We start from the raw sequence: 25320 nt of genomic DNA, 5'->3' as shown, positions 1-25320 counted from the left end.
CACACACACACACACACACACACACACACACACACACACACACACACACACACACACACATCCATACACCTGGGAAACAGTCCTCCAGGGAAGTCATCAATCAGTTTTATGGGACTGCTCTGGGAGTTTCTTTTGTTTCCCTTTTAATTCAGTTGTTCTTTTTTCACTCTCTCCCCTTGCCTCACCCTCACTCACTATTTCCATATGTGTCAGCTTTAGATCCTCTCCAGAGAGGGAGCGCCTCGTTCCTGCAGGGGTTACCCAAAGTGGTGTTTCAATTGCGCATTGAACTTTGAATTGACGCCCGCAAGGGTGCAAGTTCAAGATCACGGTGCAGAACCAAAATTGCCTTAGGTGATATTTACTCAGCTGAAGAGTGAGAAAACCAAGAAAGTTTGTGCATATATACTTAAAGTGGTTAATGCATGGCATTCCGCGCGCGCGCGCGTGTGTGTGTGTGTGTGTGTGTGTGTGTGTGTGTGTGTGTGTGTGTGTGTGTCTGTGAAGGAGTTGACGTCAGGGTGATACGTAACCCTGCTGACTGAACGCGCTGCTCCGAGAAGATCTGTCCACTTGTCGTGCTCTTATTGATCAGCCAGGACGCGGATACACTGGTAACCCGCATTGACACGCACATGGTAGGTAAACTCAGTTTTGCTCGTGCATGTGCACCTTTTCAGTCTCCGCTTCTGTAGCTAAATTAAAACCGGCTTGTTCGGGACTGCTGACAAGAGATTTAAATTTAGACTAACACACTGAGCTGTTGATTAGTCTTAACCGGGGATAGTGCTAAAGTAAAATTTGTTATGTGGAAAAAAAACAAAAAAACATCACATGCCGATTTTTTTCGTTGGATTTTTCAAATCAAAATAAATTTTAGATAGCCTACATGCTGTGTGCATGCATGGGGCATAGCGAGTTTTTTCTTTTCTTTTTTTCTTTTCTTGCAACATATAGCAGGGATTTAGTTTTAGGCTATATCACAGTATTCAGACAGATAATTTATTTTACACATCATTTTTTTTTTTTTTTTTTTTATCAGTTTCTTCCCGTAAAATATAAAACGTATGGCTAATAAAAAAAATGAAAAAAAGATTTTGCATGTTTCTTACCTTTTTCTTTTCCCCAAGGCTTATCCGTATTCCATATAGCAAATTGTTGTTGTCCTGTAAAAAAATAAAATAAAAATAAAAGAATACAAAGGTAACTAGATAGCCTAAATAAACAATTTTACATATTAAAATGCATATAGGTCTATTTTAATATTTAGCCCAATAAAGCAAACCATTTGTAAATAAATAAACAAATATTTTATTTCTGTATTATTATTATTAGCTAGCCTATTGGTAAATATTGCTTATCGGGTCTTCATTTTATAGGCTATAAAGCCTACATTCTAATAACTTTTTTTCTTTTAAGCGCTATCATCACTCAATATAGGCCTACTTAAACATAAAGCGATGTTAAACACAGGCCCATGAAACTACGTGATTGATTGTGATAGTCAGGACTCAGGAACCTGTAGCTGTCAGTTGCGGATGGGTTGGATGATCTGTGAATTGTACAAAATTGTTCTGCCGGAAGGCTACGCGTAATTTAAGGATAATGAGACCATCCGTCTACGCACACACCGCTAATCTTGTCAAACAAACCTGAAACAGTATTTAGGTTAGGCTAAGTTAAGGGATATATTCTTTCACGTTCCCTTGCATGTTAAGAATAATGTTGTTTTCATTATAACCGTTGTTTAATTATAAAAATATATACAGGGTAGATTTTAGGCTGTAGTATTTTCCAGAATCGCGCGCGCAGTTCAAGTAGCAAAACGTTCAAATCTGGCTTGTAAAGACGACAAATGATCTGTTATTCATATGGTGTTTTATGTCTTAATAAGGTGAATCATTATCAAATGTAATGACGCAAAACTAATTTAGAAAGTCCATAATTAATTTGAAATAGCCTAGGCTAATTTCCATCGGATTAACATGCATATAATGGGACACAATCAGTTAGATCTTGCAATACAACGAGGTAAAAAAAAATTAAGAAAAAAATCAATAATAATAATAACAGCTTAAGGCCATGTAGGTGGCCAGCTGCGAAACCGTTATATTTGAGTAAAAATGCAATTTCCGTTCCCTGTTCTGCGGGCGCACTTCGTGCCTCGTTATTCTGTGACATATGTCGGGTCAGCTGATAAACACGAATGGTTGTAATTATAGCTCCATAAAACTGAATTTTTCATTAAATGATCATTATAGGGTTCGCCTTAGTTCACATCCCATGTGATTTAAATCTCATTGCACAATTCAAACACAGATTACAGTGAGATATATAGAATTGGGAAGAAATCTTGATAGGCCTGCAAAGATCAGTTATCTTTTTTTTATATATATAGGATGATCTGAATTTGAGTGGAAAGACCACCTGACAGCACACTTGACAGGATGATGCATCTGGTGCATCTTCTAAAACACATGGTTAATCTTTATTTTGAACGTTTAATTAAGGATAAATGGGGTGAAACCCCCTTTGCTAATTGTTCCACCCTAGGTTCATCATGGAATGTTGTGCTTGGCATAACTGGAGGATGGAATCACGGACGGCGATTTCATGTGCATCTGTTTTTCAACATTGAGACGAAACCTGCAGGGAGATTTCATGATTTCACTGCCAGGGCACAAAGCGTGGGAGAGAGAGAGAGAGAGAGAGAGAGAGAGAGAGAGAGAGAGAGAGAGAGAGAGAGAGAGAGAGAGAGAGAGAGAGAGAGAGAGAGAGAGAGAGAGAGAGAGAGAGAGAGAGAGAGAGAGAGAGATCGGTCTCTCCTTTTCCCTTCTTTCTCTCCCTGTGCCGCTGTCTAATGTAGCTCTACTGCATGTGTTTTCCCATTCAAACATGAGGTATCCTTGCTTGGACCGATTAAGCATATGTTAAAGTTGACATAAGCGCACTATGAATATTCTTATGTAAACTTCAAAGCACAAAAGGTTACATATGGCTTGGCTGCTTGAATAAGACTTCACAAAACACTTCTTTTTCCTCTCCTTCGATGTTTGGGGGTGTTTTTTCCCCCCTGTAACATGCTTTGGTTGTGCATCAGGTTCCCAGAGCTGTGTATGATTATGCTTGTGCTGAAGGATGTTAGTGTTCGATATATGTTCTTATATTACTTCAAGAGCAATGCTTCTATACTTTGCACATCTTTAATTTTATGTAAGAGGGTCATTTGAAATTAACCGGAAGCTAGCAGAGGTGTTACTGACAGCTGCTACATTGCTAAACAGGTGTGTGTGTGTGTGTGTGTGTGTGTGTGTGTGTGTGTGGCCTGGTAACTACATTATGGGCACAAAGTGTCCCCACAAAGATAGCAATATCCGAAATCCTGGTCCTTGTGGGGGCATTTTTTGGTCCGCATGAGGAAAACAGCTTATATTTTTATATGTTGTGATGTTTTTTTGAAAATGTAAAAATGCAAAAAGGGGTAGGGTTAGCGTAAGGGGATAGAATATACAGTTTGTACAGTATAAAAATCATTATGTCTATGGAAAGTCCCCATAAAACATGGAAACACAACAACGTGTGTGTGTGTGTGTGTGTGTGTGTGTGTGTGTGTGTGTGTGTGTGTGTGTGTGTGTGTGTGTGTGTGTGTGTGTGTGTGTGTGTGTGTGTGTGTGTGTGTGTGTGTGTGTGTGTGTGTGTGTGTGTGTGTGTGTGTGTGTGTGTGTGTGTGTGTGTGTGTGTGTGTGTGTGTGTGTGTGTGTGTGTGGCTGTGGCATGAGAGAAAGCGAGCTTGGATCTCCCTCTTACAACTCTGTCAGGTATTTGGAAGAGCAAGAGAATGTGCATTGTGTTCTTGTTGTTGCTATTCTTCTGGGAAAAACGAACAGACAGACATTGATTGATTAATTAATGATGGACAGTAATAAATCACACAATTTTAAACCGGTCCATTTCAAGGACATGGATCCCACGCGTATAGGCCTATCTCGGGGATCGCTTGTCAAGGATTCAGTACAACCTTGGCTGGCTGTCGTCCATGAGGAAGAACGTTCAAATGTGTTAAGCAGGCCAAATCTTTCTCATCTGTCCGACATCATACCCAAGGGTTAAGATGAATTTAAGAGGAGCCCTGCGAGCGCGGGAACTGACAGGTATCCAGCTCTCCTAAGAATAGATCCGAGTCCTGCCAAATGTGTGCAAAATCATATTTCAGGGAGAAAAAAAAGGAGACTTTCTATCACATTCTAAATCATTGGCTTTTATTGCAAATATGGTGATTTTATGTATTTTTTTGTTTTTATTTCATGATATAGGCTTAATTCCTATTCTTGTTTTTGTCACAAAGTTTTTATGTATTTGTCAGTCATGTTTTCTTCTAGCTAACTTAATTCGATCTCTGTTCAACTTGTAAAGAGCTTGAAAATAATACCATAGACGTGTCAAAGTAACTTGTTCCTCACTGTAAAAAAAAATTGCTGCCTTAAATTTAAGTGCAATCAACTTGGATGTTTAAGTCATTTCAACTTAAATTACATAACATAAACTGACTTCTTGTTTAACTTAACTGAATCTTGTATTACTTATAAAAAAAAGTTGACAATTGCTTATTTTGATAAGTTAAAACAATGTAAAACATGTTTTTATATAATTTTATATCATATAAAATAGTAAAATCTCACCTCAAGATGCAGAGACAACTAAGTAAGCTATTTGCATTATCTTGAAAATTATAAACACTGTTTTGATATGGAAATCACTTTGTTTTGACAACAACACTGACTCGACCAATGGCGTGAGCTGGGGGTGTGGTCATATGTTTAATCGATGTCTGATTGAAAAGCACTTACTTTCGGTGGCTAAGAAATTTCTATGTAGAATCCTTTTGGATTCTGAAGTTGTAATTTCTATGTGGAAATTTCTTAGCCACCAAAAGTGCGGAAGAAAATCAATTAAACATAGCCTAACCACACCCCCAACTCACGCCATTGGTCGAGTCAGTGTTTTCTCAACATTTTGTCCTCTTAAATTAGTAGGCTAAAGGAAATTTACTTAATCCGTTAATTTTAGGATTAAGTAAATTTCCTTTAGCCTACTCATTTAAGTGGACAAAACGTTGAGAAAACGCTCGAGAAGTATACGCATAAGTTCATTTTAAATCTAAATAAGTAAACTGAACTTTTTTATTTTATAAATTTATTGTAAATATGTCATCGGTTATTCTTTCTGCTCAAACGTGGTTAAAAGTCCAGTCAATTCAGAGTAAACAATCATTTTTCAGTCCAATTATTTTTGTGCCTGTGAGCAAATTTTACATTAGCTTGATGAAATATATCTTTGGCAAGCATATTTGTGACCTATCCCCAAGTCTAAGTAGGCTCTCAGTCAACACTTGGGCCTCGTCTTGTTGGCTCGAGCACAAACAAAGCTGATCCGATCATTTCTTTTTGACTTTGTGATAACTTATGAAGAAGCGCCCCCGATCGTTTTCAAAGCTAACTTCTGGTGAACAGGAAAGGACACTTAGCAGCTCTCACACTACGCTGGGTGTGAATTTATGGTAAATTGTGGAAACTGTATCCAGGGTAATACATACGTGCTGCAGTAGACTGAAGCCTAGAAACTGAACAAGTTTGAATTTGTCCTTACGAGCTCAATAAACACATTGGTTAAGCTTCAATCCATCAAGCTATGTGTAATGAGCTATGTTTAATTAGAGGTGCAACGAAGTCAGGGACATAACGCAAATCATGCTAAGAGTGTATCAAACCCTCCCTTCCCGAGACCCGACAGCCGTGAATATCTCCACACCCTCATCACTTTCCCAACTTACAGTCTTACGCATCGCCCTCAGATACTTCACCGCCTCTCTGAAACCGGAGATTCAATTAATCAGGCGATCAATTAATGCGGAAGGGGTTTTCACAGTGTTCTCAGTTTTCCCCCGGGGCACGTCTCAACATGTGAGGAATGACCCTGGGAATGTGCCACGGTGGGTAAGAGCGGTGGACTGTCCCACAGCTGGACGCTCATTAACCTCGCGTTGTAGAGGCGATTTTTCAGAGCAAAAATGCTTAAACTAAACCTTAAATTAAAACGTATAGAAACCCAACGAACAATAGATCAGAAAGTGTGTGGTTTTCCCTGTTAGTGTGCGTTCTTTGACCTTCATGTCCCTCAGCGGGTCCTCATATTTCAGCCTATGAGCTGATTGAGCCAGTGGCTCCTCTCGTGAATCTCTCAGTGTTCCCCTCTCCTACCGGGACGTTTATGCATCCCTGCTGACTTCGCTGTCGATGTCAAACGCTTGTTAGGACGTCATCAATCATCAGCACTTAGGAATATTTTCTGAACTTTGAAGGCAGGTGAGAATAGCTGAGGGAACAGTTCAAAAGTGTTCATAAGACACACTTCTAACAGTTAACAACTGATCATATGAGGCACAGACCGAACACCGAGGATTTTACAGTGCGTTTCATTGGAAGCGAAGGGTGTTAGCTCTCAAATGCAACCCATCTGCCGGCCTGTTTTTAAAGCCACAAGTTGTCAGGGCTGTACATCACTCTGTCTAAGGATAAGTGAGCGCATTGTTTCTCATGTCTGCAGGCGAGAGTTCTGGTGTAGATTCTCATCAGATAAATAAACACACTCCATCATCGGGCCAAGAAGACAGAGACTCATTACCGAGGGCCAGGCGGGTACAGGCTTATACGCTGTCTTGCCAAAGGAAGTGGCTCAAGTCGAACACACATTTCTCACATTCATTCTATAAATCTGCCACTATTTTATCTTCTAATCTTAGCGCAGATCCCCTCATTTCTCTGTCCTTCTCACTTTCTCTGCCTTTCTCTCATAATCTTTCTCTCTGTCCCACACACAGTGCGAGAATTAATTTCTTTAGCCATCTTGCCTCAAGTTAATTATTTGGGATTTATAGTGGGGGTTCAGGATTACAGACTGGGGTGACAAATCAAACGTTGAGTCCTGGAATATATGGGAACCCTAAAGTGGCGTATTAACACTAGAATGCATAAAGGGGGTCAAACTGAACCAATCGGGTGTGATTTATGGAATCTGTTTTCAATAAAAAGCGTAATCTATGCATTCCTCATATATGTTGTATGTGATTTCGACCACAGTTTACATTTTGTGTCCATAAAGACAAACATGCATTTCCTAAGGAATTTTGACCATGGAGTTTTATTTAGTCAAAATACTATTTTATTATATTTTTTGTCAAAATAATAATAATACACTCTTTTTTGCCAATATTTATATTTAATTCCTACTTTTTGGTTTGTGATTGTGTCAATTGAATTTTTTCGTGTTTCGTAACAATTTACCACAGGATTTTGAATGTGTTATCATTATCATTTTCCATCTTTACCAAAAACATTTTCATACATGCACTTCTCAGCCATAGTTTCGACACACCTGTTTTAAAGTTTCTCTCTATCTAAGGGTGTGTTTACACGACAACAATTTACTTAAAAACGGAAACGTTTTTCCTTTGCGTTTTTTTTGGAAAAGTTTAGCGAACAGTCGACAACGTTGTCGAAACGATCTCCGTTCTCACGGATTCGTGAAAACGACAAAAAATGCTCTATTTCGCATGTCTGACCAGTAGATGGCGATGTTAGAATTGGGCGTTAAGTAATGCGTCTCCGCTGGTCGTATAGGCTAGTGGTGCCGTAAACCAACACTTTGCTGGAGAAGCATTAATAAACTCAGTATCTTGAGCAGCAAAAACACAGAGACGGTAATGGTATTGTTTTCAAAAACTTGCACTTTGAAAGCCCTTTTCAAAACTTTGTTTTCTGGCCCTGAAAATGCTGTTGTTGTGTAACTGAACGGCCAGAGCGCATTAAAAGATTTTCCGTTTTTAGTTGAACATGGTGGCGTGTAAACAGCCCCTTAAAGACCACAATGTGTAGGTCTGGCCAAACTTTTGAATGACATTGGCTAAAAAAAAGAAAGTGGTGTAAAATCAGTCCACGCTGAAAACTTTTTTTTAGTGCGATGTGTTTCTGTCTGCAAGAAACATGGCCGAATAATCTGCAAAAGATGCCAGAAATGAAAAACCATTTTAGTTATAGTTATATTGAATTTCATTTTTACTCTATGGCAAGTGAACAAAGGAACAACATTCTTAAGTGAGTTCATTGCACTGAAAATAAAGGTAAAAAACAGGATCAGGTTGCCTTTTCTTTGTAGAAAACCATTTATTCGAAAGTGGTTCTCTGGCCATGTGCTTAAGGTAAAAAATAATCCTTAAGTTCCTTCTATCCCGCTTCTTCCGATCTCCACTGTTAATTCCCCTTCTGCATTGGGCAGGTTTAGATTAAAAGAGTGGAAAGCCATAAATATGATAAATGAGAAAGGGGTTTGAGCAGCTGCGCCACATGCTCTATGTCATCTCTTGCAATCTCTCTATGTTTATACACTCGATTGCCTCTGTTCCTTCTTTACAGGGTTGAAAATGTCAAGATGAATATATATTGAAAAGCATTAAGTTAAGACGCATTGACACAGGCCAGATAAAGCGAGGCCTCCTACTGACAAAGGTCTCTGATTGGCTGTATTATGTGTGTAAAATGGTCGACCTAGAAGCTAGAATGAGTGTCGTGAGCAGGGATGTCTGAGAAAATCCATATCGCTTCACTCAAATGTCATGTAAACCCATCAGTATCCTGACCTCTTATAAATGTCTTCATCTTTCTTTTCTCCCACTGTTACAGGCTTGATGACATCATGACCAGATATCACTCCCCTCCTTTCCAGACACTCTCCTTCCTCCCTCTTTTCCTCTTCACCCTCTTCCCTCTCTCCCATCTTTCTCCTCTACTTTCTCAATCTCCTCTCAGCTGGACCTCTCCTCATGACCCCTGCCACCACCTGGACGGGCGTCCGCGCCACTGCCTGTCTGAGTTCATCAACACGGCCTACGGGATGCCTGTGACGATGGAGGACCTCCAGCAAGGACCCAAGACGAACATCAGCGCTTTAACAGACCTTCATAACCCCCACAATCTAACGTGCTGGACGGCTGCCGAAGGCTCGGCTGGTGGGGATTGGACTTTGACGGTTCCCCTGGGAAGACGCTTTGAAGTCACTTACATTAGTCTTCAGTTTTGTCAACAGGTGGAGTCGATGGAGTCCTACTCCATCTCCATCTTGAAGTCAATGGACTTCGGCCGGAGCTGGCGCCCTCTACAGTTTTATTCAAGTGATTGCATGGGTGCGTTCGGACGTCCCACACAATCTATTGCTCTGACGAAGCACCAGGAGACGGAGCCGCTGTGTTCAGATCCCAGACCATTGCAGAAGCATCGTGGAAATGTCATGCTGGCCTTCTCGACTTTGGATGGACGTCCTTCCTCGCCGGATTTTGACTATAGCCCAGGGCTCCAAGACTGGGTGACTGCAACAGACATAAAGATAGTGTTTCATCAATCGTTGGACAAAATGAAAAAAGGAGAAGAGAAACTGAATGAAGTGGGTGGTGCATTTAGATGGAGAGAAAGGGGAGATAAAGTTCTGAGGTTTGGCGAGAAAAACACTGGCGTTAAGACATCTGAAATTTGGGGAAATAGACGAGAAAAACAGACTTCAACACAAAGAATTAGGAATAAAAGCAACGTGCAGCAAAGTGGTCACAATGTTACACAAAAGGAGATGGGATCTCAAGGTAGAGTGGGAAGGGGCCGTAAGAAGGACGGTTTCAAGCCATGCCAGGATGGGACGTGTGATTGGTCCCTAAATATCCCGCAACAGGGCTCCAAAGGGCGAGAGTTGAGGAGAAGGAGAAACAATGGAGGAAGAGGGAAGTCCCGCTCTAAATCGCGAAAAAAAGTCTCGCAGCACCTCGTCCCATCTTCTCTTTATGCCCCACCGAAACCCCCTCTCGCCCTTTCCGACCTACAGGTGGGAGGCAGGTGCAAGTGTAATGGTCACGCCTCTCGCTGTCGCCGTGACAACCAGGGGCGTGCCGTGTGTCAATGTGAGCATCACACATCTGGACCGGACTGTGACGTATGTGAGCAATTTTTTTATGATCGCCCATGGCAACGGGCCACACCCAGCCAACCACACCCGTGCGTCCGTGAGTTTAAGCCTGTGTGTGTCCGGTGGTCTGTCTGTGCTTAAATGTCCATTTATAAATATACGATTTAGAATAATTCACTGCTTATTACTTTTGGAAAAAATGATGTATGGCATATTATTTTCCACACAGTACCATATAAAACATGTTAACATCTGCATTATGATAATTTAAAATCCACTGTAAAAAAAAAAAAAAAAAAAAAAACACGGCATTAATGAGTATTTTTTTCTTATTTACCAGTGTAAACAGCTAAAAATCCTTAGATTAATTTACATGATTAGCTATACTTCATAAAATGTTATAACATCCAACACCTTTTATTTACTTTGGGTGATTAGATTGATGACATTCATCTATATTTTACAATCCTGGAGAGTAATTAGATCAAACTGCATGCTGGGTAATTAGCAGTGCCACGTATTAAGGCTGCGTCCTAAATCGCATACTTCCCTACTATATAGTAGGCTAAAAACATTATGTGACAAGTGTCGTATCGTATGTCCAAATTCACAGTAGAAATGCACGACTCTGGTTAAACGGAGAATCACAATTTTTTTGTTTTCAAACAGAGATCACGATTCTGAACAGATAACTAAACAAAATAACATGTAATTTACTAGAGGTTCTGACAAGATGTTAATTGCTGCAGTCTACTTAAAATGTTTAATCAAACTGAATGAAGTATTTTAAAAAACGGTTTTGAGTGAATGATTCAATGACTCACTCATTAATGCTTCAACTTGTTTCATTACTGGATGAATCAGCGTTTTTGAACGAATCTCTCGAATGAATGATTCAGATGACAAATCATTTTTTTAACAGTCACTTTCAAGTGATGTAATTGATACAATCGTTATTTGAAGCGCCAAGTCACTTTCAAAAGGTGATTTGCTCTGTTTTGATTGTAGTGTTTATATCCGAACTATACATTTTATCCCAATACTTGAGTGATAATATGAATATTTGACAACACAGAAATAACAAAACTGTTGAAAAGGCTGTCTGTGAAGCTGTTTCATACCAGTACTGTATATTAACTGCAGGGTCAGTGGCAGAGCGAACTCAGATTTGAATGTTTCGGAGTGATTTTGTAGTGAATCCTCTCCTCCATTGACATCCATTAAAAAAAAACGGCCTCTGGTCTCCTTCCTGGTCTACCGCAGCATTAGCAGGCGACAGGCGTTACGATTTATATCATCTAAGGTTGCAGGCTTGCCTTCAATTGGCTTTGGTAGTACGTTCGAATTACATTCATACTATGTAGAACATACTTTTTTTTAGTACTTGCAAAGTACTTATTCAAAATAAGTACTTATTCAAGAGAGTATGTGATTTTAGATGCAGCCTAGGACTTGGCGTCAGAGAATCTTTAATAGGAGTATATTTTATCTTGCTGCACTGGAAGATTTGTTTTATTTAAGTAAAAAAAAAATCTGCAAGCGCAGTAAGAAAAAGGAAAAATACGATCTAAATGCGTATTATTCAATCCTCAACCTGCCCTCATCTTTATTCTGTTTCTTTCTCTTCCAGCATGTGAATGTAATGGTCACTCTACTAAGTGTAGGTTCAGTATGGCCGTGTATCAGCAGTCTGGTCGAGTCAGTGGAGGCATTTGCTTGAAGTGCCGGCACCACACAACGGGACGCCACTGCCAGTTCTGCCAGAACGGATACACGCGTGACCACACCAAACCTCTCAGCCACCGCAAGGCTTGTCAACGTCAGTAACAATTGATTTGTCAGTGTGTTTTGTGTGGAAATCATGTTTAAGCTGGTATGTCAGTGAGTGAATCATTCTTACAGTTCCACAAGTGAAAAAAAGCATGTTTTTTTTGGGCTCTGCCATCTGTGGGGTCTGAGGTGTGTGAATTGTGAAAGGCAGCATAGTCTGTGTCTATGTTATGGCTACACTATGAATGATGGTATGTGCACTGACACTTGCCCTTTGACTGCTCTCATGTCTATGGCACGCTCACGGTGCATTTTAGTCAATGTCCCAATATACTCTGCATACATATCATACATCAATGTTTACTTGTAATTTAGTGCGCAACTTTGTAAAATGTATACAAACTCTAAATGATGTCCTGGAAATACCATAAAGCCTCTGCTAACACCTAAATATTTGAATTGAGTGATAGAATTATCTTAAAAATTTGGGAACTGAAAGATTTAGAACGTGTTAATGTTAAAACAGACCTGACTTTTTAAGCATATATAAATGTTTGTAGGACGGTTGGAGCTTTGTTTGGATGGAAAAGGGTTGAGCAGAAGCAGAGAAGCAGATCTTTCCTCTCAATGGTCTCCCAGCCATCACACATATGTTTTATGGGGGAAAATGTTGCTCAGGGGTCAATGAGACTTGAATTACAACTGAAGACACAAACCACAGATGCCTTGTTCTGTGTAGTATTACTCGTCATTTCCCTTCATATGTTTAGTCTTACACTAATACCCTTAGTCTTATGATAATTCTCTTCTCTCTTCCTAACACATTTTTTCCTGCACTGCTCTGCTCTAGTCGTCTTCTTTCTACATTACTCTTTTCAGTTCTTTTAAAGGGATAGTTCACCCAAAAATGAAAAACAAGTTGTTCCAAACGTGTATACATTTCTTTCTTCTGCTGAACACAAAAGAAGATATTTTGAAGAATATGGGTAACCAAACAGTTGATGGGACCCATTGACTTACATAATATGGGGGGAAAAAAATACTATGGAGGTCAATGGGTCCCATCAACTGTTTGGTTACCCATATTCTTCAAAAAATCTTATTTTGTGTTCAGCAGAAGAAAGAAACTCATTCAGGTTTGGAACAAAATGATGAAAGACATTTTTAGGTGAACTATCCATTTAAAAATCCTAATCTCGTTCTTCACTTTCATCCTTTCCATTTGTACTTGTCTCTCTCAGCATGCCAGTGCCATCCCCTGGGTGCAGTGGGCCGCTGGTGTAACCAGTCCACAGGACAGTGTTTGTGTAGAGAAGGAGTCACAGGACAGAGGTGTAACCGATGTGCTCCCGGTTACAAGCAAGGCCATTCCCCCCTCCGGCCATGTATCCGTAAGTATCACACCTTGCGATACTCATTTCGATTGTATTCTGTATAATAACTAAAGTTGCTGGCCATAACAATGGCTGTGTTTAGTAATAATATACTGTACCTTAATATTCAAAAATATTATTGATCTGCATGCATGAATGACACTATTATATGAGAACTGAACTGAGCTGGACGATGACATCCCAGTTTTCTCCAGAGCGGCTATACTGTATATATATAAATGAACTGAATTAATAACTTTTTTGACGCTATTTTCTTCTAGATCTGCTGTACAGCCGAAACAAACTTTGTTGCATTATTTTCCTGTTATCACTGTAAAGCTGCTTTGAAACAATCTGTATTGTATTGTACCTCATGTCTCAAAGCACAAAACATAACATTACAATAATAATGAACATAACTTAAAGAGCACTGACCTGTACCACCTGACTGCTGCAGATTCATTTCGGCGTTGATAGTGTTGCCGTTGAAATGCATAAATTTGAGTCACGAACCGCTCTGAGTATAACATCACGGGTTTCCTTCTCTTCCAAATTACTGTAGTTATGGCGTGAACGCAGTATAAGCTCGTTGTTTTGGTTCACGAGGAACTGTAAAAGGCGGATGCTGTTTCGGTTGCGCTGCTCAGTGACTGACGTCTGTCTAACATAGCATGAAACGCACTGATGACGTGTGATGTCTCCGCAAGAAGGGTGCATGGAGGCATGGAAATACATAAGTTGAATGCAATGATTGGACGAACATTTTATGGTCCTACTCCTTCCACAGACGACATACATATAAATACATTTAGATCACTTAACTTAGTGATTGCTATCAGGATGTGAAGAGACTTTCAACCAGCAACAACAAATCGCCTACCCTGCCTTTAAATGTATGTCGTACATCAGGTCTGACTTGCATGCACACTATGAAGTCTGATTAACATATACATACTGGACAATTGTCGCGAGACTTTCAAATTATCTAGGTCTGACTTCAAAATTATAATAGGCCTACGACTTGCATCAAACTTGACAGCTTTCAGTTAAAAGAAAACAATTTCTGTGTTTTTGTAAATTTGACTACATTTTTAGTTTTATTTGTCTGTACTACATCACACTTGCTATCATTGTATTTCTACACTATAGTGAATGCTGTTCTTTTAAACTTTCTATTCAATTCAATACAATGTATTTATAATGCACATTTAAAAACAACCTTGGTTGGCCAAAGTGCTTGCATTAAAAAAAAGGAAAAAGAGAGTAAACTTAAAAGTTTACAGTTACAAAAGTTAAAAGTTACAGAGAATTAAAAACACAAAGAATTAAAAACACAAAGAATTTCCACGCAGCACAACTGTTAAACCTGTCCCATCTCTACATTTACCAAATCGGCACATTAGAATGATTCCTGAAGGATCATGTGACACTGAATACAGGCGTTATCAGGGTGGCCAGGTTTCAGTAGACAAAAACTCCATAAATGTTGCGAGTTGTAAAAATGATCTAGGACCTTTATGCAGTGTGTGCCATCCCTCAAAGCCCCGTTTTCATCCGTATTAAATTCAATATGGCATCAAACCTGACTAAGGTCTATCGTGTTTGTTTGTTTTTTCTTGCTATTTTTCACCCCGACTGTCCTTGACCCGATTAACCTGCTTAATATATTTAAACTCCAAAGTCAGTATCATTGTCACTCTGCAAACCACTGTTTGTTTATGCAGGATTTAGTAGAAGCCGCTCTCTGAAACTCTAACACCTTCCCCTCATTCCTGTGAATAACTAGTTCCATACAAAGTCCTGAAATTTCTCAGGTTGTGTCACTTGGCTTTCTTCAACATTGCAATCATCTTTCTGGATTTCTGGGTACTTCACTCTTAGTAAGTGATAATCCGATGTGTATTTCTGCATTTTTATATCTCAGAGTTCACGTAACGGTGCAAGCTAACATGGTCTTTGCGAACAGCACCTGTCGCGCTGCACAACCAGACCCGTTTCCCTCCCAGCATGACAGACGCATAATTCTTCACTGGTTACGGCTCAGTGATAGAAGAGCTTGTTTGTTGTTCTACATGGAACGTCTCAACATGGATATTTATAGCGTGAGCTCCCGTCTTTCCAGCACCAAAGGCGAGCCGCGGCTAAAAACATAACCAGCACCAGCGGACCAGGAGCAGGAAACGCAGCCGTCGTTTATCACAGGGAAAGTGACCCAGACATTAGATATTATTAGCACTTGAAGATTTGTGGGGTTTTTATTTTGGATAACAGTGACCAGGAAGTCTCATGTTATCCATGTTAAACTCTATCTATATACTACATCCTTTTTAAAGCAAATGGATTTGTTCAGGTCTGCATTCGCAACACAATGCCAGCTCTTACACCCCACAGACCTACTAAATGCCTCCCAGGCTAAAAACACTAAAATGAGTGAAGCATCTGAAGCATCAAGCGTTTGACGCTTGATATGAGTTATTGCTGAGGGAGTTTGGGGGGTTGGAGGAGGAGGATAAGGTGTCAGTGCCCCAGTTGTGTCAGAGATATGGGCAGAAGTACAGAACTCATGGGTAATATATGGTTGACCCAGCGCTCCAGACCTATCATGGGCCGTATGTATGCGTGTGTGGCAGAGGGCGTCCTGATAGGTGGCCCTATTGACCTTTAAGACCACACACATGCACGAAATTGTCTGGGCTCACTCACTGTGACAAACATACGCTTGTTTTTTAACACAAGCATTCCACACGCACTAAAAGACAACAGGGCGAACTGCAGTCACAGCACACACATCCCCTTTCTCCCTCACACACTCACAAATGGCAAGTATGCCCTAATGAGCCACTGTAGGGATTAGAGCCGGTCACCCACAGCGGAGGTGTGAAAAAGAGGGAGGACAAAATGAAAGACACACAAATAAACTTGTCACTGCTTGCTGTAATTTAATGAGAGCCTCTTCCCCCTTTCTGCCCGTCTGTTGTTCGTTCAGGTATTCAGGAGGTTGCGCCGCCCACCCCAGTTTACCAGCCTCAGTACAGCATTGGTAAGCAATTGTTTTTTTCATTTTACCTGCACCTATATAGGGCTGTCAAAATTAATGTTAAAGCATGCGATCCATTTTTTCATTTATACCATGGTCTGTCTGAATACTCGATTCTGATTGGCTGGAAGGTGTGCAATGAGTAAGGAATAATTGAAGATAGGCCGTTGAATTATTAGAAAAAAATAATGCGGCCATGACACGAAGCGTTACACCTCAGGTGTGCATTATTTTTCTAATAATTCAACGGCCCGGAGTCAGTTACTCCGCTTATACTATGGTTACCAAACCTCAAAACATTGTTCAGATGACGTATTTCAAGACGTTTGTCAGGTTTTTTGTCATTTTAAACGCTATTGTGTGGGAATAATTTCTTATGTATCTCATACCAAGCCTCCATTGCTAATTCAAAAACGTCACTTTAGAGCTAGTAGCGATGTGCTTTTCCATAATAACTAATAAATGCATATTACATAGGCTAATAAAAAGTAATTTTGTGGCAAAAAACGTGTAAATAATTTGGTGTTTTTATGCTATTGTTTACTATATTTCAGCGTATATATCACTCGGTCAGCGTCGTTGTTGGATTTGGTTCTGTAGGCTGTAAAGACCCTTAAAATAACTGAAATCATTTGGCAAAGTGATATGGACCTGTAATATGGTGAAGACCTGTCTGGAACTACTTTGAAAATAATTGCACACCTTAGACTGTTCGACAACCAATCAGAATCAAGCATTCTGTTGTTAATGGAGAGAGAGGCACTGAAGAGATGCAGGTATGCATCTCTCTCTCTCTCTCTCTCTCTCTCTCTCTCTCACTCTCTCAATAATCAATTCAAATAAATGCTATAATTCATTCATTCAAATAAATGTAATCTTACGCACTACTTTATCTCTGTGTCAGATTCAAAGCAGGAAGAATGCTAGATCTAGATAGATCTACGAAAATGACCGTCATTTTAACCCTTATTTATTTTAACGTAATTTTAACCCAAAATATTGCGCTGCAAACATCAATAACAGCTTTAAGTGGTCAATGCTGGCAAATGACCATGGTATAAGCGGGATAATCCACGGCTAGCAGTGCATTAAACAATTTGAATGCACTTCTTTGCCTCCAAGTCGTGCATTAAATGCACAGCTAGACGTGGATTATCCCTTACTTAACGCGCATCCGTTTTTTCCTGTCATCCTTTGGCTAGTGTTACGCTCTTATTCATGCAAATACTTTTAAACCATTCAAGCGCAATAAGACACAAAAGAGAACACAGTGCAGACTGTGCAGTACAGGCGTGTGTGTCTGTGAATCTCCTGTCTGTGTGACACACACACACACACTCGTGCGCACAGAAAGCCACTTCAGACAGAGCTTGAACGGACGAAAACACACAATTATGCAAAAATGCCCGTTTTGTGGAGTATCATTGTAAGCACAGTCTAACTGAACATAAAGAGCTGAGAGAAAATAGGATGCGTGTCAGATCAGGTCTTAAAGTGACAGCAGCCTAATAAACCCACTACTGTCTGTCATTAAGGATAATCAAAGAACAAAAGAAAAAGAGAAAATCACTCACTTGACTGAATAAAGTACTAAAGTTATTTAATTTATAATTTATGCAGTAATTATTTTGTGAAGTGTTTGATAACTTTACTCAATTTCTGTTTATATCCTACCTGTTAGATCTACCTGAAAATCTTAAAGCACTGTTTACAAGGTTACAAGGGTCAAAAACAATAAAAACAATAACTTTTTTGTAAATTTTGGCAGGGCAAGTAAAAATCTGAACTGGTCTGACTGGGCCAATAGAAGAAAATCCTTAGTGTTGAGTCCTGATATATTGAAGGGCAGATTTATGTGACTTTCATTACAGCAGGTTTATGTGAAGATTGTTTTAAGTTCACTTAAATTAAAAGTTGTTATATATTTTAAAGCCTAATAAATTGTAAAGTTGAAAGCTTTCAATTATAGCACTATAATGTTGAATGGCTATAATTAATAGCTTAAATTGATAAAAAATAATAATAATTTAATAGAGACAATAGTATCATTATTGATATCAGTGATGGCATTCATTCATAAAAACGATGCCATTAAACAAATACTGAAAATAAACTGACTTTGTGTGGTTTCTACATTATTTGGAGATTGTGTGATTTAAAATTTCTTACAATATAAAAATATATTAAAAACTAAAAATGTTAAGTGTGATTAATCCCGATTACTTACAGGAAAAAAATCTATTGACAGTTCATATATGTGCAAACACACAATCATTTTATTTTGAGCTTTCTGGTCAGATACACTTAATATATCACAAAAAGTAGGACTCTGAACTGTCATTTATTTATTTATTATTTTTATAATTTTTTTAATTTAAAAGTACTTTATTGTCATGATACATACGATATTGCCAATCAATAACAAATAAACATTTTATTAAAATAAGGTGCATACAGTTTACTGCATAATAATAGAGCATATTAATTGTGATTTACTGCCCCCTAGTGGATTAGCTTTGTGCTGTAGCATTTGGTGTGTAACACAATTCTGTTCATGTTCATATGCACAAGCTGCATGTAGTTTAGTACTGATTTTCATTCCTTTAGTTTCACTATAGCTTTCTGGCTTCATTACAATTTTTGATCATTAGATGCATTAGATAATTTAGAAAAGCAACAGTATATGTCTCCTTAACAAGATGCACAACTGGAATCATTCACGTCACGTCTCTATTATTAACAGCGTAAGATAAGTAATGCACCAAATTTTTAATATTATAAGTGATCATATTGGTTAAACAGTATAAAGAGGTAATACAGTATATTGATTATATATAGTATCCCAATATCCCATAATTATAATATAAACCCAAAATAATATATAATATTTAATGGCTTTCCTATTTTAGTTTAAATACAAATAAATCTGAATGTAGGCTATAGAAATAAGTCTACATTAGCATCATCTCTTATTCTAAGTGTTAATGCATGTTTCCAATACACAAAGGAAGATCAGAATCACCCTTTTTTTTTTTTTTATTCACGCATTATTGGCGGAAACAAGACTACATAAAAAAAAAAATTTACCGGTCACAATTTTCTGAAACTGCAAAAGGAGCTCCTGCTGTTTATACAAGAGCCTCTCGTATGAGTCTCAAGTCGACTGAGTGAAGTATTTTCCAGTGCCATACTATCTGGAAACCTGGCCTGCGGACCAGCAGACAGTAAAACGTTCTCTTTCTGAATAAAACGTGTTTTACCATTGACAGCAACAGAATAGTGTAAAGTCTGCCATGATTATGGTAATATATACCTGCCGCAGCTGCTGCTAATATCTAAGAAAGTGCAGTGCTGATTGATTTCACACACATTACTATGATCTACACTGAGTAGACAGGCCAACTCGAGCTCTCGGGAGACTCCAGAACGGCCTTTTACTCCTGGACCGCTGAGCTCTATTAAATTCTTGAACAGAGAGATAGAGCAGCCTTTCACTTTCCCTTCTTGGAGAGATTGATACAGGTGGTCTAGTTTATACAAACTGCAATTTAAAATATTTTCCGAAATGTGCCAGTTTTGAATTCATAAGTGCGATTCACCTTTTCATTGGACTTTTTATGGTCCATTATTGCTTTCATTAATAAATAAAAAAGCAAGTTTAAATAAAAGTGTGTAATTAACTTTCTCTCTCTCTCTCTCTCACTCTCTCTCTCTCTCACTGCAGGCGAGGAGTGTCTTTCTTACTGTCCACCTTCCCAAGCAAGAGTCAAAATGAATTTGGAGACATACTGTCTCAAGGACTATGGTATGTCCTCTTAACTAAGGAAGTTTGTTTACACCTCAGAATACAAAAAAAAAAAATAAGTAAAATTAATAAATGAAGTCACTCTATGTGATATAAAGTCACTAATATGGGAAACAAGGTCACAGCTGTGAGATATGTAAATCACACCTGAGACACAAAGAGTCACAATCACGTTTTAATATATCCGACCCTGGACCAATTCATTTTTGAATTTTGGTTTGTTTGGATAGGACAATATTTGGCCGAGATACAACTATTTGAAAATCTGGAATCTGAGGGTGCAAAAAACTCGAAACATTGAGAAAATCTCCTTTAAAGTTGTACATCTATGTTCGCGATTGTCCTGCATTCACTCACAAAAATAAATGTTTAATATATTCACGGTAGGAAATTTACTAAATGTCTTCATGGAACATGATCTTTACTTAATATCCTAATGTTTTTGGCATAAAAGAAAAATCAATAATTTTGACCCGTACAATGTATTGTTGGCTATTGCCACAAATATACCCGTGCGACTTGTGACTGGTTTTGTGATCCTGGGAAAAACAAATAATGTAATTTGCACAACTGATATTTCCTAAATTAGTTAAAAAGAGCATTTCCCCATCTCCCAGGCTGTGCACACACCTAAAGGTTAGGCCCACTCTTCTAGTGAATACCCACATGAACAATCATTACATGCATGATACAAAAAAACAATAAAGACACAATTTTGAGGGATGGAGAAGCAACACTGGCTCTCCATCACAGATGAAACCCTGCTCTTGTGTTAAAGTCTCCCTGTAGTCAATCATTTTATCCCTTAAAACTCATCTTTGATCAGCCAAAATACATATTAAAATGTTTTTCCTTGAAAAAAAAGTCTTCATATTATAAAAAAGCTCATTTAGTATACGCGGTTCTATGAATATGTAAATGAGCCCCGCCTCCACTCACTCGATCCACTCGTTGACGATCACAGGTTGATCTGATTGGTTACAAGGTAGTTTGTGACGTCAGAAACACCAGCGATTTCAAACCGTGTTTTTGAGACTGTCTTTGTTTCACTGCAGTTTTAAGGAGAAAATACTCAGCAATGCTGTCGACTTATGAATTTGCACATGGTTTGTCTTAAAGCATATTAAAAACACCACATAGACTGATAAACAACATTAAAAACTTGATTTTCACCGCAGGGGGACTTTAAGAGACAGTTAGTCTCACGTAGCCAGACCTTCAGACCGACGGCAGAAGGTCTGGACTCCATCGCAGCTTTCATTAGCCAATGACCGCCCAGAGACCGTCTGACACGCATGTAAAGCAACCAATCACAGATCGTTTTATTCTGTGTCATGCATCAGACATCCTAAAAGAAACTAAAAGAAAGTTTATATATCACATTTTATGGCTAGTTTACTTTAGTTTTAGTTTTTTTACTTTAGTTACACCTTTTTTTCCACCAAAATGAATAATTAAAAACAAGTTTCAATGGGTAAATCTTCTAGTGGCGTCTGAGGCTGAGACTATGGGACCTTTTTCACAGAGTTTTTCCAATACTTTCCATAGTTTTTCTACTTAATCATGCGCTAGACGGGTGTTTGACGGTCTTTTGCAGCGTCTTGTGCATGACACGCCGTTCTAAAAACGTTCCAAACTTCACCTTTGTGGTGCCTAACGTGTACAACGATGCGGTGTTAGGGGCCATTCACACAGTGTGCTTTTTTGTGGTTAAAAATGTGATGCGCGGTTCAGTATTAATTTAAATGATGGTTTATAAATACCCAAGATTGATTTTTAACCCAGGGTAAATTATGAGCAATGTGAAAAGTGAAGCAAGAATTGTTTACCTGGGGGTTTAGAAAGACCCAGGACAAAGACTTTAGATACAAAGACGGTGCACTCCTATTACAACCAATGGGAGAAAGTGCAACGCGCAATATGGCGGAATAAGTCCCGCCTTCTAAATAAAAAAGTTGTAAAGTAATTGCATCACTGAAGTCGCCTTTAGAAACTCTCAGGTTTGAGTGAAATTACTTGCCTTAAAGGGACTGTTTCAAGCTTGAAAAGCCCAACATATTCAACTTTCTGAAGCCTTTTAGGTTCCACTTTATTTCGATAGTCCACTTTAGAGATTCTACTAACTATAAGTAACTTTGCAACTACATGTCAACTAACTGTCATCAGAGTATTAGTAGACTGTTAGGTTAGGGTTCGGGTTAGTAAAATAAGTTTGACTTGTAGTTGCCAAGTTACTTATAGTCAGTATAATGTCTGTTGGTGGAGCAGATATTTAGCAGATATTAAGCAAACAGTCCACTAATACCCTAATGAGAGTTAGTTGACATGTAGTTGCAAAGTTACTTATAGTTAGAAGAATGTCTAAAGTGGACCATCAAATAAAGTGTTACCGATTTTTATAACTCCAATTGCTGAAATTCTGCAGACTGGCTCTGACTAGCGTCCAGAATACAAATGAAAGCAAAAGTCCTGTAGTCTGTTCCAGTCTTTAGTCAAGTTGTCCCTGTTCTAACATCCTTGTCCCTGTTTTTTGTCATATTTTTGTTCCAGTGCTGAAGGTGCAGGTAAAAGGTAAGGAACGCTCTGGTCCATGGTGGCAGTTTTCCATATTGGTGCAGTCTGTTTTCCGCATGGGCTCTTCGCACGTAAAGCGAGGCGTTCAGGCCCTCTGGGTTCCCGATCGGGATCTGAGCTGCGGCTGCCCTGCGCTTCAGATGGGCCGAAGCTTTCTCCTGATCGGTTCGGAGGAAAGCGGCCGGAGCTGGGTCCCCGAAGAGAGGCGACTAGTCGCAGACCGCACCACGATGGCCTTGCAGTGGAGGGAACACTGGAGCCCGAAATTAAGAGGCTTCCGCGGGCAGGACACCCGAGGAAAGTGCCCACAGGGAAACATCACTGCGCAGAAACACTCTCACCCAAACTCATACGAGGAATACACACCCCCACATCTCGACAAACTGCAGTCTGAGCCACACAGACCACATAAACATACACACACTGCACATAAGCAGTTTCATTTAACCACACAATCCGGAGGATCAGACCTCACACACGCACGAGGAGGGACTCATGGAAAACACACAGTAACACACCTTGAAGAGGACCGTACGGATGAAACCGTCACGCCACCCTTCCTTCAGGAAACACAGCATGTGTTGCAGGACACCCAGGATCCTCTCTCAGGTGATTCAAGGACAAGTCAGGACAACAAACACGAGCTGTACCATCCGACAGCGTGTCCAACGTGGTCACCTGGCTGAAACAGGGAGATATTATGAGCAGGAATACACAAAAGGAAGTTAAGAAATGCCTGGAGTGGGCTTTGGCTCAGACAAATGCATGGTGAGGGATATTTCGATTGTCTGTTTCTTATCCAGAGCCACTCAATCCAATGAATATTCGCACGCTTTGCTGCGAGTATCTCAGTATTTTTGTATTTTGTCCTACATATTCATTATATTACAGAGCTGTTTGTAAAACATGCAGGTATTTTTCATGCTCTTCTTCATGTCACATGCTCTGCACCTTCAGTCAGGAAAAGACGAGTCTAATCCAACTATTAAAAGACGGAAAATCACCATGTTTTACTCACTTGAGTTGTTTCTTAAATGCCGTCCCCGTTCAATCCAGTGTTGCGCTAAAATCCACAGTTATTATGTCTGACAGTCAAATATGTAAGACTCTTATTGTTGGGACTGTAAGAGATACATTGTTTTCAGATCAGCAGCTGACAAATCTTACCCAATCTGGTCTCGGTCATTGAAAGACACGTTAAGTGTGGCTAAAGAGAGTAAAATGTAAAATATGTCAGTGCGGATTATGTGCCCACAGTAATTAAAGTAGGGGTTTTACTTTATTTTACAGTCATGTTCCCCGTGTACATACGATGTACTTATAACAGTAATTACAATAACTTGGTAATAACTAGGCATTAACCCTGAACCTACCCCAAAACCTAACCTTAACCAATGCTGTTACCTTATTTACCCAGTATTTTCTCACGTAAGGACACGTACTGTAAAATAAAGTGCAACCGTGTTTTTTTTTTTTTATCTCAATGAATTCAGCCTGTATACAACAGATTGTTAATATGGTGCCTTTTTAAATGGATAGTTCACCCAAAAATTTTAATCCTGTCATTTACTCTCCCTCAAATTGTAAAGAAGATATTTTTAAGAATATTTAAGAATATGGATAACCAAACAGTTGATGGGCCCCATTGACTTCCATAGTATTTTTCCCCCATGACGATGAAAGTCAATGGGTTACATCAACTGTTTGGTTATCCATATTCTTCTAAATATCGTCTTTCGTGTTCAGCAGAAGAAAGAAATTCATACAGGTTTGGAACAATTTGAAGGAGAGTAAAAGATGACAGATTTATTTATTTTTTGGGGTGAACTATCCCTTTAAGTCTTATTACTTGTGAATATTTTAAACTATCATACAATATGTAAATGTTTAAAATATTTGTGCATCAAATGTGACAACTTTTTTTCTGTTTAACTTAACGCTCTACCTCATAATAAATATTGTTAACAAGACTGGTAATGTTTAGTCAATTTCCATTTTAAAAAAAATCATTTCAGGAAAAAGAAGGAACAAAATCAGTGATTTACAAAAAGTGTACGAAAGGGAGAGGAAAAAGACAAAAAATAAATAATAATACATACACACATGTTCATATATATGACACCCAATGAAGTATAGTTCATGCATGAGACTGAAAGGGGAAAGACAAATGGCGAAAGACCGTAAAAGCGAGCTGCACCTGCTTTGTTTGCGCAGGAAACACCTGTTTCCAGTCTTCCTCCCTGGCTGCTGACTGACGAGTTAATTTAGTGTAAAATCTCCCACAGCTTGAAGGGCACACTGCCCTCTGCTTGCCTTGTTTTGAGAACAATATTGCAGGAAGTCTTTCTCGCTAACTCTCGTGCCCTAATACCCACATGTCCTCTATTTTGTCTAGCAGCCAAGAACGTGTATCAGATAACACACTCTTAACACTATCTGGACACACAGTTGTGAGTGAGGTGTAGATACACGGCATGTGTGACATTTTGTTCACATACAAAATAGTTCCAACTCACCTGTACATTTAACCATGAATTTAAAGTAATATTCTGGATTCAGTACGAGAGGACATTACAACAAATAAGCTTCCTGCTTATTTACCCCTCATTTTCTTAGGGCTAAATGCAGAATTCAGAAACCCTTGTTATTAGTGACACCGATGGCCGTTAAGTGAACTGCAGCCTGCAACTTGTGCTCGTGCTCGCACTCGATAGTGACGCGATTTTCCCGGCAAAAACGTCCCGAGTCCTTCACATAAA

At 39.1% G+C, this 25320-nt stretch overlaps 2 protein-coding genes across 6 annotated transcripts in view; one reads left to right on the top strand and one right to left on the bottom strand.

Moving 5' to 3' along the window:
• LOC309492321 (calpain-5) overlaps positions 1–9251 on the bottom strand; it is a 40873-nt gene extending 31622 nt beyond the window's left edge. For 3 of the 4 annotated variants that reach the window (XM_082161237.1, XM_082161241.1, XM_082161239.1), the window contains exons 1-2: positions 9115–9251; positions 1113–1166 (exon numbers count right to left, since the gene is read on the bottom strand). The gene's annotated coding sequence lies outside the window, so the exon portion shown is untranslated. Of the gene's footprint in view, positions 1–1112; positions 1167–8692; positions 8825–9114 lie in introns of those variants that run through there. The other variant, XM_082161238.1, reaches the window with a different exon arrangement.
• ntn5 (netrin 5) lies at positions 510–24531 on the top strand. 2 transcript variants are annotated; one of them, XM_082161231.1, is made up of 7 exons: positions 510–638; positions 8736–10099; positions 11633–11821; positions 13014–13163; positions 16132–16185; positions 19907–19987; positions 22538–24531. In XM_082161231.1, exons 2-7 carry the CDS (start codon positions 8749–8751, stop codon positions 23245–23247), a joined length of 2535 nt encoding a protein of 844 aa, XP_082017357.1. In that variant the 5' UTR covers positions 510–638; positions 8736–8748; the 3' UTR covers positions 23248–24531. The 2 variants fall into 2 exon arrangements, with proteins under 2 accessions (XP_082017357.1, XP_082017358.1); XM_082161232.1 differs by lacking the exon at positions 510–638 and having other exon boundaries at positions 3625–10099.
• The last annotated feature ends 789 nt before the right edge of the window (positions 24532–25320 follow it).

Source organism: Leuciscus leuciscus (genome assembly GCF_965113295.1).
Source record: "Leuciscus leuciscus genome assembly, chromosome: 2".
In the NCBI taxonomy this organism is placed as follows: Eukaryota; Metazoa; Chordata; class Actinopteri; order Cypriniformes; family Leuciscidae; genus Leuciscus; species Leuciscus leuciscus.
The sequence above is the reverse complement of the archived record's forward strand: the minus strand, read 5'-3'. Positions and strand labels throughout refer to the sequence as shown.